Here is an 18,211-nt window from a genome sequence, read left to right as displayed (position 1 = left end):
TGTCATCCAGTGTAACAAACGCAGCCTTTCAGTTGTGCCACAGCTCATGCCCATCCTCTAAAGATGATCACAGTTTGCAGCACTCTTCACTTCCCACAGCTTGTCTAAGAACTAAGGGGAAAGTGTCATTTGTGGCTCATCATTAATGGTGGACTATAATTTTCTTTAATAGTAGGAGCGCTCAGAATAGTTACAAGAGCGGGTTCAGCCCCTGTCACGGTGATAGCTGTGAGGCTTTATTGCGGAGAGCCGTGCAGCTGTCGATGGCGCCGCTCACGTTTGTGCCGTTTTCTCCACTCACCTGCGTTTGTTCGCTCTTGGGTAGGTACAGTTTTCCTAGATGTTCTCATTTTGCTTTGCTTTGCTTTTAATACGGTATATGAAGGGGTTACTCTTCAAGTAGGAATGACTAGGACTTAATAGGTCCCCAAGTACCCTAAGCTCTATTTAATTGTTTTGCAGTCCGTCGTTCTCATGGAGACTCAAGGTGGATTGCCCAATGTAAGTCTGTGGAGTCAACGTAATAAGGCATCAGATGAGCAAAACAGTAGGACTAGAATTACAGAAATCTGGGAACCAAGCAAACACATTAGTACGGAACGTTCAACAATGCTGCAAAGTGGAATTACGTAGGAAAATAATATTGTAGTGAGAGCAAGAGAACGAACACGTTAATGTATCCTGTGTCTTGTGCCGCTTATTAAATCACATCCTTGATCAATCGTATCATAATATAAGCCTAATTTATCATTTATAAAAATGGCCTCTTGAACAATTCTGTTTTACGTAGTTTGTGAGATGCCAGAAGTATGGGGGGGGGGCTGCTTTCTGACCTTCTCAGACAGGCCGTTCCACAAGGCAGGTGGAAGGTACATGTGTGGACAGTTGTTGATCTCAACCATTTGCCAGGAGGTGCCTAGAAAAAGCCCTGCTTAATGAGTGAGGCTGGTGGGGAACTAGCTATGCGATAGCTAGTACCTTGGAGTGAGTCTGGCAGTTGATGGGCAGCTAGTGGAGCGATGGCAAAATGGGTGTTATTTACACTTAGATCACAGTAGTAGCTGTGCTACAGCAATTTGTACCACCCAAAGTTTCCAACAGCAGACCTATGCAGAGTGCCTTAGTCTTGTTACGGTCACACTGATCCAGTTTGGCTTGGGGCAAAGCCTGCTTTCTGACTAAATCAGGGGGCAACCCACCTTTGTCCACATTTTAGGATGGGCTGTCTAGTTTCCTACCACAATGACATAGTATTATATCCAGTGCCTGGGTACTGTCCATTGTTAAAGACTGTTACCATCTAGAGTTCATTCACTTACCCCTGTTGCAAACATTTCCACAAGCAGTTGACAGTGTTTTCCCCTGAGTTGATTACGGAGTTAAAAAAATCATTGGCAGAGGGGTGCAGTTCAAAGTTTAGGTCCCTCTGCTTCACAGTTTGGTAGTTATTCTAGATTTTTCCTGGTTCATAAAACCAGGTGCCATCAGGAAGTCCATCAGTGGGGCCAGGACACTAGAAGACCTCCCACTCCCCCCCCCCCCCGCGCCAAGAATACAGAGCATCACTTGCCCCAGACAGAGAGTTCCAACAATACACTGTGGCTAATAGCCACTGATGGACCTCTGCTCCATATGTATATCCAAAGCGTCAGCCAAAGCTATATCTAGATGGATCATCACTACTTTCAAGATAGCCTGTGGCCAAGCTTCCATCCTGTGCCCATTAAATATCAGAGCACACTAGACAAGATCTCCAAGTCAGCAGCCTTTCAAAGAGGCATTGCTTTGACTGAAATCTGTGGATACCTTCCATCAAGCATTATTCTGTAGGGCAGTGGTCCCCAAGCTTTTGGCACCAGGGAATGGTTTTGCTGCTGCCACCAGGACCCACCCCCTTCCCTTCCCTTCCCTAGTGCCGCACCATGCTCCACCCCCACCTGCGTTTTGCAATGGTGCAGCGCGGCGTCGTGCTCCATCGCCCACATGACGAGGCTCGGCTCCCCGCCATTGCCAGGGCCCACCCCCTCCCTCCCTTTCCCCAGCGTCGCACCGTGCTCCGCCCCCCTCCCCCACCAGAGGAGGCTCGGAGTCGGCCCTACCCACTTCGACAGGGCCTGGGCTGATTCTAAGTTGTTTGGAAGTTAAGGGGTGGAGAAGCCTCCTTCAGCGTGATGTTCAAATAACTTAGAATCAGTCCAGGCCCTGACGAAGCAGCCCGAGCCTCATCGCAGTGCCCTGATCGCGCCAGGGGTGGTGGTGGGCAAGGAGTAGTGGCTTGGTTGCTAACAGGCCGGTCCACGGACTGGGGGCTGGGAACCCCTGCTGTAGGGATTAACACAAGAAGGGAGACATCAGCGGGGACAGTAGTCTTGCATTCCGTATTCGCGTGATTTGCTCATCCCATCACCTGGTAAGTCAGCTTTATAGTCTCCCATCTGCCCAGGACAACGATGAAAGCAGTGTTCCGCTTACCTGTAACTGTTGTTCATCAAGTTGTCACTCTGTGCAGGCACACGTCCCTCCCTCCTACATCACTGTGAGCAATTCCTCCGGTATAAAAATATTTCCTCGTCTCCAGCTCACAGCAGCAGCTCAGAACTGAGGAAGTGTGCAGAGCCCCTCCCTGGAGCATGTGACAATTCGGCAGGAAACAACATGTGTGTCTCCAGTTGGGAGGGGCTCTTCCTGCTCTGTTACTCTGCTAGTAAAAAAAAATCTGGCAGCGGACCTGCACACCTGCGTGGTACCCATGTGCCTGCACAGTGACTACCGGATGAACAACAGTTAACAGGTAAGTGTAACCCTTTTTTTCCCCAAAAAGGGGAATCCCATTGTTTTGCTTAAGAGGAATGCACTCCATTCTGTAATAGATCGAGAAAAGTAGCTGTAGAAAAGTAGAAAAGCAGTAGAAAGTAGACTGTAGCAGTAGAAAAGAGTAAGAGCCCCGTAGCACCTTCAAGACTAACAAAATTTATGATAGCGTATGAGTTTTCATGGGTCACTTCTCACTTCCTTAGATACATTCTAGCTGCATCTGCAGAAGTGAACCAGTGTCTCATGAAAGTTCATACCCTACCACAAATTTTATTAGTTTGAAGGTGCTACTGGTCTCTGTAGTAAATTCACTGATTTCTAATTTCTATTCTGACTGAACTGTGTCTTTGTTGTTGCGGCCGCCACGGAATAATTCAATCAATCAATTTTTATTTGGATCCCGCCCTCCCTGCCGAAGCAGGCTCAGGGCGGCTAACAACATAATCAATACATTAGTTTTACAAGGTATTTGAACATAACTAATTAACACATTAATTAAAATTCTACTAAAACTCTTAAAATCAATAAAATCATTAAAATTAATATACTGGTGCTATTGCATAGGTTTCACTAGCAGTTTCCCTTAATCGGTGAAGGCCAATCTAAACAGGGTGGTCTTGCAGGCCCTGCGGAACTGTTCGAATTCCCGCAGGGCCTGCAGATCCTCCGGAAGCTGGTTCCATAGGCGTGGAGCCATAACAGAGAAAGCCCGATCACGGGTACTCTGAAGCTTTACCTCTCTCGGCCCGGGGATAGTTAGCAAGTTCTTCCCAGCTGACCTCAGCACTCTCTGGGGTTCGTATGGGGAAAGACGGTCCCTAAGGTAGGCAGGTCCTCGGACTTTCATCATGCACGCTTATTTAAACTACAGAGTACTTTTTCTTGTGATTTTTTTTTCAAAGCTCGCTTGTGTGTTTGATTGTATTTTGCTTGTTATGCTGGGAGAAGTGGCAGAATGAAAAGCCAAATCAGCATGCCTCCTGAGTTGATTTGGGTTTGGTTGAGCTTCAAGTGCTGCATTTGGGTTGAAGTTCTGAGTGGAAGGGTTAACACTGTCTTGCCCCAGTAATCACACGCAGAAGGTGGTTGCTAACGGTGTTTCATGCAGTCCTAAAAATATTCTTGTGTGGCTCAAATTATAGTGGGAGGTAATCACTAATGTCAGTGAGAATGCAAAGAGCACGTCTTGTTGTTTGTTCAATTCTGCACCTTGACTTTGAACAACAGTTGCGCTAGTTAATATAGCCTATAATCTGACAGGTTGCTTCGTTCTGTAGCCAAAGTACTATGTCTAATTTTTGTTCAGATTTTGGCGTTTTGAGGTCAGATTGAAAAAAATTCAGCTCTGTAGCCTTTTATTCCGGTTATGCTCTATTTAAGGCTGCCCTGAAATTTTAAACATACTTACTAGGAAACATCTCTTAAACTCTGTGGTGTTCCCTTCCAGATAATCGCACCTAGGATTGGGTTGTGAATTTTATGACATTGTGGTCATAGATGGATTGCCTAAGGAAGAAGAAAAAAAATCCTTCCCCTTGTTCCTCCTGTGTATTCCAGCTTCTTCATTTCTTATTTGTAGCTTCCTACATGGCAGAAACAGAACATATAATGGGGGTATGGAATTCCAACCTAGGATCTGTGGGATGAAACATATAATGAGGGTATGGAGTTCCAACCTAGGATCAGCATAGGGGTAGTACATAAACACCTAGTTACTTTAAATGAAACCAAGTCCTCAGGACCAGATGAACTGCATCCAAGAGTACTCATCCTCTTGGAGAGGAGTGACAAGTGGAGTGCCTCAAGGATCTGTCCTGGGACCTGTTTTGTTCAACATCTTTATCAATGATTTGCGAAATCCGCCTTTTTCCACCTTAGGCGGGCATGACAGTTGGTCCCCATTCTGGAGCACAGCGACTTAGCAACTGTGATCCATGCAACGGTCACCTCGAGACTAGACTACTGCAGTGCCCTCTACATGGGGCTGCCCGTGTCTCGGATCCGGAAACTGCAGTTGGTGCAGAACGCGGCAGCCAGGCTGTTATTGGGTCTCTCTATACGGGAGCACATACAGCCAGGGCTGCGGCAACTGCACTGGCTGCCAATAGTATTCCGGATTCACTACAAAGTGCTGGTTATCACCTTTAAAGCCCTGTATGACAGAGGACCTGTCTACCTTAGGGACCGTCTCTCCCCACACGTTCCCCAGAGGGTACTTAGATCTGGATCGCAGAATTTACTGTGGGATGAAACGGCCGTTCCGCTGAAACATCTGGCAGATTAACAGTTGATGGTGTCCGCCTGACAAAAGTAGCCTTACACCAAGTCAAAACTATTTGGCTGGTCTGACCACTGTAATTGGCAGCAGCTCTCCAGCATCTCAGATGGGGTCCTGTCCCTCTTATCTGAGACAAAGGCGGGGGGGGGGGGAGGTCTCAACCTGAATTGTCTAGTGGCTAAGCCTGGACTGAATAAGGGAAGGGGGGGAAAACCAGTTTCACTCTTCCCCTGTGCTTCTTTGCAGAGACTGAAGGATCTCAAGCAAAGAGAATTTGCTCGGAATGTCTCTTCAAGATCCCGGAAAGATGAAAGGAAGCAGGAGAAAGCCCTCCGGCGTCTGCATGAGCTTGCTGAGCAGAGAAAGCAGCCTGAATGGTATATATGGTGGCCTGCTGAATTATTATACTTCTGTGTTAGATTTCATCCCAAATTGGCTCCCAGATCAGTTCGCAGGAATATAAAATGCATTTCAGTAACATTCTCAGTCGGTGTAAACGTTCTTTGGGAAGGGATTGTCAGTGGGAGCTTGGGCGGGGTGCCGAGCTGCTTCTGGCCCTGCTTCTGGCCTCATTGATAACTTATGTCATGTACCATCCATAAGTGCCCCGCGGCGCAGAGTGGAAAGTTGCAGCACTGCGGTCCGAACTCTGCTCACGACCTGAGTTCGATCCCGGCACAAGCTGGGTTCAGGTAGCTGGCTCCAGGTTGACTCAGCCTTCCATCCTTCCAAGGTCGGTAAAATGAGCACCCAGCTTACTGGGAGGAAAGTGTAGATGACTGGGGAAGGCAATGGCAAACCACCCCATAAAAAGCCATGAAAACGTCCTGATGCGACGTCACTCCAGAGTCAGAAACGACTGGTGCTTGCACAGGGGACTACCTTTTACCAGCCATTTATGAGAACCAGCCTGGTATCATGGTTGGAGTGTTGGGCTGGGATCTGGAAACCCAGGTTTGAATCCCCAGTCTTCCACGGAAGCTGGCTGGGTGGCTTTTGAGGCCACTCCCACACACTCATCTTAACCTACCTCCAGGGCTTTTTTGTCACAGGAACTCCTTTGCACATTAGGCCACACATCCCTGATGTAACCAATTCTCCTGGAGCTTATAGTAAGCTGTGTACTAAGAGCCCTGTAAGCTCTTGGAGGATTAGCTACATCAGGGGTGTGTGGCCTAATATGCAAAGGAGTTCCTGCTACAAAAAAAGCCCCGCCTACCTCACAAGGTTATTGTGAAGACAGAATGGAGGAGATGAAAACAATAGAAGCCGCTTTGAGCCCTCACTGGAGAGAAAGGCGGATAGAAATGAAGTCAATAATTAAAATAGCCATTTAGTCTATTGCAACAATGGCCTTTTTATTTCTCTGCAGCCATGATGGCTGGACTCCTGCACATCTTTTAAAAAATGATTAATAGATATTCGATTTTTTTCCATGAATGTTCTGGTTTATTTATGAAAGCTTTTATACCACATCTCTCCTTGTGCTTCAAGGAGGCTTATAGTAATATTAGATCACAGAAGTTCTGTTTAGAATAATGGTTAGATATCGGTTAGATCACAGCAATGGCAAACCAACCCATAAAAAAGCCTGCAGTGAAAACGTCGTGCTGCGACGTCACCCCAGAGTTGGAAACAACTGGTGTTTGCACAGGGGACGACCTTTACCTTTTAGATCACAGCAGCCTTTCCAAATTTTGTAATGTGTTTACATAGTTGTTCAACAAAAACTCCCTGGTTTTCAAATTAAACGTAAATGGGAGGTGAGCGTGAAGGTGTTACTAAACTTCTCTGTCTGGGGCAGTGATGCTCTGTATTCTTGGTGCTTGGGAGGTGGGGCGATGGCGGGAGGACTTCTAGTGTCCTGGGGGGAACGTAAATGGGAGGTGAGCGTGAAGGTGTTACTAAACTTCTCTGTCTGGGGCAGTGATGCTCTGTATTCTTGGTGCTTGGGAGGTGGGGCAATGGCGGGAGGACTTCTAGTGTCCGGGGGGGGACGTAAATGGAAGGTGGGCGTGAAGGTATTACTAAACATCTCTGTCTGGGGCAGTGATGCTCTGTATTCTTGGTGCTTGGGAGGTGGGGCGATGGCGGGAGGACTTCTAGTGTCCTGGGGGGAACGTAAATGGAAGGTGGGCGTGAAGGTATTACTAAACATCTCTGTCTGGGGCAGTGATGCTCTGTATTCTTGGTGCTTGGGAGGTGGGGCAATGGCGGGAGGACTTCTAGTGTCCGGGGGGGAACGTAAATGGAAGGTGGGCGTGAAGGTATTACTAAACATCTCTGTCTGGGGCAGTGATGCTCTGTATTCTTGGTGCTTGGGAGGTGGGGCGATGGCGGGAGGACTTCTAGTGTCCTGGGGGGAACGTAAATGGAAGGTGGGCGTGAAGGTATTACTAAACATCTCTGTCTGGGGCAGTGATGCTCTGTATTCTTGGTGCTTGGGAGGTGGGGCAATGGCGGGAGGACTTCTAGTGTCCGGGGGGGAACGTAAATGGAAGGTGGGCGTGAAGGTATTACTAAACATCTCTGTCTGGGGCAGTGATGCTCTGTATTCTTGGTGCTTGGGGGGTGGGGCAACGGCGGGAGGACTTCTAGTGTCCTGGCCTCACTGATGGACTTCCTGATGGCACCTGGGTTTTTTGGCAACTGTGTGACACAGAGTGTTGGACTGGATGGGCCATTGGCCTGTTCCAACATGGCTTCTCTTATGTTCTTATGTCTGGGGCAGTGATGCTCTGTATTCTTGGTGCTTGGGAGGGGCATCAGTGGGAGGGCTTCTAGTGTCCTGGCTCCACTAATGGACCTCCTGATGGCACCTGGGTTTTTTGGCCACTGTGTGACACAGAGTGTTGGACTGGATGGGCCATTGGCCTGATCCAACATGGCTTCTCTTATGTTCTTATGTCTGGGGCAGTGATGCTCTGTATTCTTGGTGCTTGGGAGGGGCATCAGTGGGAGGGCTTCTAGTGTCCTGGCTCCACTAATGGACCTCCTGATGGCACCTGGGTTTTTTGGCAACTGTGTGACACAGAGTGTTGGACTGGATGGGCCATTGGCCTGTTCCAACATGGCTTCTCTTATGTTCTTATGTCTGGGGCAGTGATGCTCTGTATTCTTGGTGCTTGGGAGGGGCATCAGTGGGAGGGCTTCTAGTGTCCTGGCTCCACTAATGGACCTCCTGATGGCACCTGGGGGTTTTGGCCACTGTGTGACACAGAGTGTTGGACTGGATGGGCCATTGGCCTGATCAAACATGCCTTCTTATGTTCTCTCTCTCCCTCTCCCTCCCTCTCTCTCTCAAATCCCACAGTGCTCCCGGAAGCGGGCCAATGTTCAGAACCACCACTGTGGCTGTAGACGAAGAAGGAGGAGAAGAGGAGGCAGATGTGGCGGCTCCTAGCAGCTGTTCCTCCTTCTCACCAGCTTCTGGGCAGACCATCCATGTGACCATAGACAAAGCCATTGCTTATTCCAGTGGCCAGGCCAGCAACAATCCAGGGCTCGGGCAAGTTCCCATACAGTCACCGCAGACCATCAGCCTTGGCGTCAACCCTCTGCAGAAGATAGGGGTATCTTTCTCCTTTGCCAAAAAGGCTCCTGTGAAGCTGGAGTCCATCGCCTCTGTCTTCAAAGACCACGTGGACGAGGCAGGCTCTCCTGATGAAGTCAAAGCTGACGACAGAGCCCATCCTGACTCCGGAGCTTTAGGGAAGATTGGGGAAGCGGAGAGGACCAACAGCCCTGACAGCAAGGGAGATGAAGAGGAGCAGCAGCAGGAGAAAGACGGAGCAAGCACCTCACTGTTGAAACCGAAGAAGGTAAAGCGAGAGGACGGACCGTTGGCACTAGAACCGGAGTATTATCACTATATCCCACCAGCCCACTGCAAGGTGAAACCCAACTTCCAGTTCCTGCTCTTCATGAAGGCCACGGAGCAGGTGGAAGCGGAAGCCGCAAGCAAGAAAGTGGCACGTGAAAGGAAACAGAGCAATTCCCCCAAGCCCAAAGTGGCCAAGAATGGTGATAAGGTGGCGGTAGCTGAGTGTGCTGACCAGCTGAAAGAGCCCAGCCCCACCAACAAAAGCAGCAAAATGGAAGAAAAGGAAATTCTTGAGGATACGAGTGTGCCGGAAGGTAAACAGCCCAAGGAAGGCAGCACTACTGAGCTGGATGCCCTGAAAGACCATGCCCACCCAGCGCCAGCCAGTAAAGAAGCAGCGGATGGGCCCAAGCATTTAACAGGGCCTTTCTTCCCTGTGCTGAGCAAGGATGAGAGCACCACCCTCCAGTGGCCTTCAGAACTGCTTATTTTCACTAAAGCAGAACCCTCCGTTTCGTACAGCTGCAATCCCTTATATTTTGACTTCAAGTTGTCTCGAAACAAAGACAGTAAAGCAAAAGGGGCAGAAAAACCGAAAGCAGCAGCCAGTCTTTCAAAAGAAAATGCACCCTCTGCCGAGGGCGGGGATGTGAGCAAGAGCAAAGAACCGGGCCCCCTCCCTGGCGGCTCCTCCACCCTGCCGGAGAGCAAGTCCCTGCCAGCGTGCAGCAAGCAGGAGTCCAGCCCTGGGAACAGCAGCAGGGGCGACGTCCCGGAAGATGCCGGGAAAGGCAACCTCGTTAGCCACAAGGACAAGCTGGGGAAGTCCCACAAACACAAAAAGAAGAAAAAGCACAAGAAATCCGCCAAACAAAAACGCCGGCGCAAGGGCAAGGCAGAAGAGAAAAGCCGGGAGGGGGACATGGCCGAAGAGAGATCCAAGAAGCGAAAGAAACACAAACACAAAAAGAGCAAGTGTTTCCTTCCCACGGAGGGTGAGCGAGCGCAAGGGACTGAAGACGCTGGCCATCCCAAGAAAAGAAAGTGGTGCCCTCAGGATTCCCAGCGGGCATCGGTTTCTACCGAGGAAGGCGGTGGCAGCAAGAGAGAGGAGAGCGGCCCCTTGTCCCAAGAGCACAGCAGCAAAAAACACAAAGGTGACCCACAACAGGAGCTGCCTGCCGCCAAGAGACGGCCTCCTGCAGCAGCCGTGGGCCGCCCCTGCTATAAGGGCCGACAGAGCAGCGGCTGTTACGAAAGCGACGAGGACTCCTGCCGCAAGCACTTCAGGCAGAAGTCAGCGTCGCACTACAGTGATTACGACTCGGGCAGCGACTGCTCCCGGAGCCGCTCCCGCTCAGGCCGGAGGCATTCCTCCCGAAGGTCGTCTCAGAGGTCGTACTCGACTAGCTCCTACGCCTCCTCGGACCACAGCCGCTACAGCCACAGGCGGAGCTACTCAGAGGACAGCTACAGCGACTACAGCGACCGGTCGCGGAGTCGCACCAAGCGTTCCCACGACTCAGAAGATGATTCAGACTATACTAGTTCCAAGCGCAGGTCAAAACGGCACAAATATTCCTCTTCGGAAGACGACTACAGCCTAAGCCGGAGCCGGTCTCGAAGCCGGAGCAGGAGTCGAACCCACGCCAGGGGAAGGTCGAGGACGAGAAGTCGGGGCAGGACACGCAGCAGCAGCTGCAGCCGCAGCCGAAGTAAGCGCAGGAGCCGCAGCCGAACGGGCCACAGCTGGAAAAGGAGCCGGAGCTACAGCCGGGAGCGCAGCCGGAGCACAAGAAGTCTGTCACAAAGATCTCTTTCCAGGAAGGGGTCCCGAGGCCACGAGAGCCCTGGTGAGAGGCGGTCTGGGCGGAGAGATTTCATCCGGTCCAAGATCTATCGCTCACAGTCCCCCCACTACTTCCGAGCAAGGGGAGGGGAGGGGCCTCCAAGAAAGGAGGAAGCGAGAGGAGACGAAGCCACAGGGGCGAGCACTCTCTCCCAGAACAGCAACACCGCCAACTTGGGGAGCAACTGCAGCTCTGAGGAGAAGAACTCTGCTACGGCCAAGCTGCTTTTGGAAAAGGTTCAGTCCCGGAAGGTGGAGAAGAAGACTGGCGGGAACGAGGACGGCCCAGGGGGAGCCCACAAGGTTGGAATAAAGTTGAAGGATCCCCCCCAGGGCTACTTTGGCCCAAAGCTCCCGCCCTCGCTAGGCAACAAGCCCGTCCTCCCATTAATCGGAAAGCTCCCTACAGTCCGGAAACCAAGTGCCAAGCGGTGTGAGGAGGCTGGGTTAGACAGAGGAGAGGAACCAGAACTCTCTGAGCCAGAAGATGCCGCCCCTGATAGTGGGGAAGCAGCCCATGCAAACCAGCCCGCAGTGGAAGAGGCCGAAGTGAGGAGAGATCAGGATACCCTTCCTGGAGACCAGCCCTCGGAAGAAGCGGCCGCGGAAGTGGCCGCGGTCCCCCTCGAACCGCCAGTGCTCCCCGAGTCCTACGGGTCAGGTGAGCTGGTCGTGCCCCACAGCCTCCTCTCTGATCCCAGCGAAAGTGAAGTGCTGGAGTCTCTGGACGGTGGAAACCAGCCTGTCTCCATAGAAGGCAGGATAGTCCCCTTAGTGCCTGATGTTGAGCACTTCCCGAGCTACATGCCCCAGAGTGGGGAAGCCAGCATCGGCGGGGAGCTGGAAGGCGCTGAGGATTCCTCCCTGGCCCCGCTGGAGAGCCAGCCCATCACCTTCACCCCCGAGGAGATGGAGAAGTACAGCAAGCTCCAGCAGGCCGCGCAGCAGCATATCCAGCAGCAGCTCCTGGCGAAGCAGGTCAAGGCCTTCCCTGCCTCCGCCGCTCTGGCCCCCGCGGCAGCCCCCGCCCTGCAGCCCATCCACATCCAGCAGCCGGCGGCAGCCGCCGCCACCTCCATCACCACCGTCCAGCACGCCATCCTTCAGCATCATGCAGCTGCCGCGGCAGCCGCCATCGGGATCCACCCCCACCCTCACCCCCAGCCCCTGGCTCAAGTGCACCACATCCCCCAGCCCCACCTGACCCCCATCTCGCTGTCCCACCTGACCCACTCCATCATCCCGGGGCATCCGGCCACCTTCCTGGCCAGCCACCCCATCCATATCATCCCCGCTTCTGCCATCCACCCCGGCCCCTTCACCTTCCACCCCGTCCCTCACGCCGCCCTCTACCCGACCCTTTTAGCGCCCCGGCCAGCTACGGCGGCGGCTGCCACAGCGTTACACCTCCACCCGCTCCTGCACCCCATTTTCTCAGGTCAGGACTTGCAACATCCCCCGAGCCATGGCACATGAGAGAGCAAAGGGGAAAAGCTGCCTCCTTCAGGGTGGGGGAAGGGACCTGGAGGGTGTGAGTGGCGCGCGGGGGTTACTCTCCAGCCCTGGAAAGGCACTGAGGATATGTGAGAAGAGCCAAAGAAGGGCCAGGCCGGGCACGGCAGGAGGGGCTCACGGGTAACACGACCGGAGCAGCCCTGCAGCAGGGGGGGAAGCCGTGCGGCTGGCGAAGGTTTTCAGGGGCCCCTGCATCCGTGGGGGGGGGGATGGTTGGCTGCTCTGGGCATCAGGTCCTTTGGGAGGTTGTCCTCTTCCCCCCACCCATAACTTCTCTGATGCTCCTGTTTTCAATCCACTCTGAAACGAAGCAGATGAAACCTGAATTATGTTGACTTTGTTACCTGTGTTTGGGGTCACCTTACGCTGAGCCCCTCCCCGATGAAGTTCAGTTCTTGGACCGCCCCCCTCCCCCCCCGTTGCCGCCCACTTCCATTTTGAGGACCATGTAATGCAGCCCCACCGATCGTCCTATCGCCAGCGTTGCTTGCCGACGCCCCGTTTCCATTGTCCGACAAGCTTGGCGATGCTGCCCCTTCAGACACTCCGCGATGCTGCTGAGAGAGAACAGAGAGCGAGTCCTTCTCAGACCTTGAAGCAATAGAGTGGACTGGAGTCTTGTGAACGTCCTAAACGCGGCTCTGTACATTGTACTTTTTCCTCTGTAATATTGATGGTTCCTTATTAACTTATGATTTTTTTTTTTAGAAGAAAGTTTTAAAAAAAAAATTGCACTGAACTTCTGTATATGTCGACGTGCTGCTTTTCGTAGCTCCTCTGACACACTTGTTCCATATAGGTAGTAATACTGCAATAACACTTTTGACAGCCGTTCTTTGAGTGGTTCTCGTTCCAGTGGCTTCGGTTTATCCACGTTCTGATTTAGTTGGAAAGAAGACTTTTGTCGAAGGCTCCCGTGTCCCTAGATTCAGCTGGGCGCAAGATGACTTCAAGCATGTATATTTTGTCGAGCTCATGTATTTTTTTTTTTTTTTGCAGGGTGGAGTGTTTATGTACAATAAAATGTAAAAAAAAAAATCAAAAGGAAGGTTTTTCATGTCGACAGGAGAAAAGACCAGAAGTGATGAGTGATCTAGACACAGGAATCCTTTCCCCCTCTCCCCGCCCCGCTACCCCTGCAGCTGTGAATTCCCCCCAGTGGGACAGAGCCCCTTAACAGCTGCTGGGGAAAGAGGGTGGGTGAGGCATTCTGCATGAGGTCGGTCACCAGGCCACCCCCAGGGAGATATGGCTCGACATGGCAGGGTAAGAAGTCACTTGCCTTTCAGAGAGGAAGGGGCGAGTCCCACAGGAAAGATCCCAGGCGTTTTCTTCCTGGCATTCACCCCCTTGTTCAGAAACATTGCTGTGACATGAATTCTAGTTGTGTGTTATGTGTGGACTCTTTAAGGCTTCTTACTTTTCATATGTGCCTTCTTCTGTTGGCGGGGAGGAGAGGCTTTGGGTGGTGTGCTTTTGTTCTGAACCCCGCCTGTGATGTTCTTCTAACCAGAGGGATGACTCCCTCACTTCACAGCGGTCATTCCTTGGGGCAGTCAGGGGAGATGCAAAGGGAAGCCAGTTTTGTGCAGAGGGTTAACTGTTTATGAGCCAGTAAGTCGGGCTTCTCTGGTCTGGGCTCAGCTGGCATCACAACCTGTTGCCTGTCCCAAATTTTAAAGAAAGAAATCCCCCCCACTCTTCCCCCCCCCCCTCTTCCTTCCTGCTCAGGCTGCCCTGGAATGAATGAGCCAGGATCTAGACTGCTGTAAACTCCCTTCTTCCCCTTTGCTGCAGAGAAACAGATGGATTAGCACTGGGAACTGGTGTTCTGACAAAGGGACTCAGTTGTGAGTAGCTGCTGTAGATATTCAACACATTGCAGTATTAAGGCCCCCATGCTTCCTTCCTTCCCTCCTTCGCCTGGAGGTTCAGGCGGCCTGTGCACCCCGCCGGGGCTCCTGAGACTGGACTTCGACAAGAATGCTTCAGCAGAGAGAACACACTATTACTTCAGTATCTGCAGACTGTATTTAACTGTCACATAAAAGTATATATATAAATATAAATATATATATATATGCTGTAAAAATGAGGAAAATAAAACTTTCTAATAAACTAGCGATTTGGGGGGCAAGTGCGTGTGCGTCTCTTTCCCAAAGCATCGGTCTGAAGTTTCTTATTCCGGCCCCTCCCCGGACGGGACGGAACATGCATGCCAGTCCTTTGCGATTGCAGGAAGCAGGAGCGGCATCCAAATTTTGCATGCATCCTACTGAACCTCTCGCCCTCTTCCTGGGGCTGCTGAAATAATTATGCGGCAAGAGGAGTGTTTAAAGGTAGGGCCTCTCCTGACTCTGATGCTTTTGGTCCTTTGAAGCCCTGCTGAAGGTCCCCTCTCGCCTTGCTTGCACCCCGGGAAGAACACAGCCCCAAACGTGAATTAACATTTCTTGAAGAATTCAGGTGTGTCCTATTGAAACACTGCAAAGTGGGACTGTGGAAGAAACGGGTCAAAAGGAGGATCTGGCTCTCTGGTGTGTGTTGCAGCCCACTCCTGCCCACAGCGCTGCGGCTTCCCTTACGTTTCCTGATGGAGTCATTCTGGTTTCACCGGTATCTGGGGATGAGGCTGCTGGGCCTGACTGATAGAGGCTCTTCCCCTTAATCCGTGTGAGGCAGGAAATGAGGGGGGTGTGCCGTTTAATGCTCTCCTGCAGAGAAACCGAGACCGACAGGCAGCTTTTCATAGCCTTTTAAAGATTTTAAGTTGGGCTACAAAGAACTCTGCATGTTTAGAGGCGAGAACGGATTTTGAGTCCAGTGGTACCTCCAAGACCAACAAAAGTATGAGCTTTCGTGGGTGGGCACGCTTCCCCAGATTGTCCGCAAAAGCTGATACCGAGAATAAACTTTTGTTGGTCTTAAAAGTGCAACTGGACTCAAGATTTGTTGTATGGTTTTAATTGGTTTAAATGGTTTAATGGTTTCAGATGTATTTAAATGGTTTATGAATATGTGTGTTTGATGTGTTGGTATGTTTGTGGAAGAGCACCTCATTTCGTTGCTCTCTTTTTGTTGAGAACAATGACAATAAATTCATCTATCTATCATCTATCTACTGCTTCAGACCAACACAGTTGCCCACCTGGAGCCATGTTAAGAGTCTTAACCTGTTCCTTCCACCAGACGGACCCTGAGTCCTAAGAAATTGTCTTCAGTGTTAACAGAAATGGGCAGTTTGTGCTATCCTGGACTTGTTTGGCGCATCCAACAAATTTGCTCAGCACCTCCATACAGATAAAGTATTGTGGGGGAAAGGGATATTTTTGGCCTTCTACATTCAAAACCCTACAGGAAATCAATTCTGAATGTAAGGGGATTCCTCAAAAATGCAAGGTTATAGTCAGAGGTTTTTGCATGTTAATTGTTTTAACTATGTTAGTTAAATAGATCCAAATAGGCAGCCGTGTTGGTCTGAAGTAGTAGAACAAAATAGGAGTCAACTGCACCTTTAAGACCAACTTAGTTTTATTCAGAACGCAAGCTTTTGTGTGCATGCCCACTTCTTCCCTCGTCTGAAGAGGTGCGCACGGACGAAAGCTTACGTTCTGAATAAAACTTAAGTTGGTCTTAAAGGTGCAATTGACTCCTATTTTGTTCTATGTTAATTAAAGATGGCCCTGTCTTTTGCTTGACAGCACATCTGGGAAAAAATTACTCTTCCATTAAGATGGATCTTGGTGATTGGAACTCTTTGGGAGTTTAACAGTCAAATCCTAAACTGATTTACACTATTCTGTTTGAATGGGATTTGAAGAGTATAACTCTGCTTGGATTGTACTGTAAGAGTTTCATTTATTATTATTTTTCAATGGGCCTAATTCACTTTCCTTTCTGCCCAGAAAACACAGTATTATGTGTTTTGGTGTCCCTGTGCTGCTGGTGAAAGAGAGCCAGTTTGGTGTAGTGGTTAAGTGTGCGGACTCTTACCTGGGAGAACCGGGTTTGATTCCCCACTCCTCCACTTGCACCTGCTGGAATGGCCTTGGGTCAGCCATAGCTCTGGCAGAGGTTGTCCTTGAAAGGGCAGCTGCTGTGAGAGCCCTCTCAGCCCCACCCACCTCACAGGGTGTCTTGTGGGGGGAGGAAGGTAAAGGAGATTGTGAGCCTCTCTGAGACTCTTCGGAGTGGAGGGCAGGATATAAATCCAGTATCTTCTTCATCATCTTCTTAATCTCTGAGAAGAATGCCATCTGGAAAACCCATGACAGAGATTTGAACTGGGATCTTTGGTCTCCTGGAATTCCATAGAAACTGGTGGGATTGACTTGTGTGTAAATAACCTTAGGATCGTGATGTTCATTTTCCTGTAGAGTAATATTACGAGATTTTATTCTCTTGTGAGCTAGAGAGAGAATTTAAAGTTAAAGTGACATCCTGTTCAAAGCAGAGATTCCCGAGCTACCCCTCGAATTGATCAAAACACGTTATGTTTCAGCCTCACTTCCCCCTTCAGCAGTGGGGGAAGAAGGACACATTTGCTCAAAAGGCAGTCGGTGACTCTTTACAATGTTAGGTGACCGTGGGGAGCTTTACTGAGGATTGCAACTGTGTATCTTGGAGGGAAAAGAGGCTCAGGAAGCAAAACTGCAGAATCTGTTCAGTGCCTTAAAATCCTTTGATGCGTCTAAAACAGAATTACATTCAAGTATTACTTCAGAATGCAGTTGTATATTTGTGAGAGTGTCAACATGAGTACAGAAATTTTTTCTGGGAAAGGTCCCGATGTTTCCTATCTGCATAATCTCTTTGCCCAAGACTGGGCTATGCTTTGGCCAGTTGACTACAGAATTCAGTATCCAGCCTTTTGAACATATGAAGCTGCCTTCTACTGAATCAGACCCTTGGGTCCATCAAAGTCAGTATTGTCTACTCAGACTGGCAGCGGCTCTCCAGGGTCTCCAGCTGAGGTTTTGCATGCCTATTTGCCTGGACCCTTTTTTGGAGATTCCGGGGATTGAACCTGGGACCTTCTGCTTACCAAGCAGATGCTCTAGCACTGAGCCACCATCCCTCCTCTGCTCTCCAGGGTCTCAAGCTGAGGTTTTTCATGCCTATTTGCCTGGACCCTTTTTTGGAGATGCCGGGGATTGAACCTGGGACCTTCTGCTTCCCAAGCAGATGCCCTACCACTGAGCCACCATCCCTCCCCTGCTCTCCAGGGTCTCAAGCTGAGGTTTTTCACACCTATTTGCCTGGACCCTTTTTTGGAGATGCCGGGGATTGAACCTGGGACCTTCTGCTTACCAAGCAGATGCTCTACCACTGAGCCACCATCCCTTTAGAGAACACAGGTACGCTGGAGGCTGTGAAGGTTAGTCTGTTATGGCCCCTTAAATAGGAACATGTACGGCAAGCCTTTGTATTGCCTGGGCTCAGACAGTCTATGAGCCAGGCATTATAAGGGGCTGGTACAAAGCTGAGGGTACTGAGGATATCTTGTCGCTACTGAGACACGCAACGTGATGGGCATTTCCTGAGAAATTTATTTTGATTGATACTACCAATGAGGGCAGGTCTCTATGCTATACTGAGCCGAATCATCCCTTTTTGCCCTTTGGCATATGGAAAAAAACCTGCACAGATTTTCCCCTTACATTAACCACAGCCAGCCTCAAGTATTTAGGGGAAGGGAGCTGCCAAAGTCACGGCAGTGAAGTCCTCACAGCATGAGCACACAAGCACTTGCAGAATTTGTGCCTATTGTTAATGTATGTGGGAGATCACAAGCCTGCATGTGTGCGTTATTTGGGAAGAGTGCCATGTCCTTCATTGGGGCTGTGGCCAGTTCCCGCCAGATGCCAGCCAATATGGCATTGCAACATGCCGGGGTGGGGTGAGGGGTGCCAGGAAACTCTTGCATCGGTTG

General features: G+C 50.4%; 1 protein-coding gene across 9 annotated transcripts in view; it reads left to right on the top strand.

Annotated features, from left to right (window-relative positions):
• Positions 1-13,286, top strand: part of GPATCH8 (G-patch domain containing 8) — a 102,660-nt gene extending 89,374 nt beyond the window's left edge. For all 9 annotated transcript variants that reach the window (XM_060254553.1, XM_060254554.1, XM_060254562.1 and 6 more), the window contains 2 exons: positions 5,339-5,469; positions 8,406-13,286. In XM_060254553.1, coding sequence (XP_060110536.1) covers positions 5,339-5,469; positions 8,406-12,240 — 3,966 coding nt within the window. In that variant the 3' untranslated portion in view covers positions 12,241-13,286. The remainder of the gene's footprint in view (positions 1-5,338; positions 5,470-8,405) is intronic.
• Positions 13,287-18,211: the final 4,925 nt, after the last annotated feature.

Source organism: Heteronotia binoei, chromosome 15 (assembly GCF_032191835.1).
Source record: "Heteronotia binoei isolate CCM8104 ecotype False Entrance Well chromosome 15, APGP_CSIRO_Hbin_v1, whole genome shotgun sequence".
Classification (NCBI taxonomy): Eukaryota; Metazoa; Chordata; class Lepidosauria; order Squamata; family Gekkonidae; genus Heteronotia; species Heteronotia binoei.
Note: the sequence above shows the minus strand (reverse complement) of the source record. Positions and strands in the feature narration are given on the sequence as shown.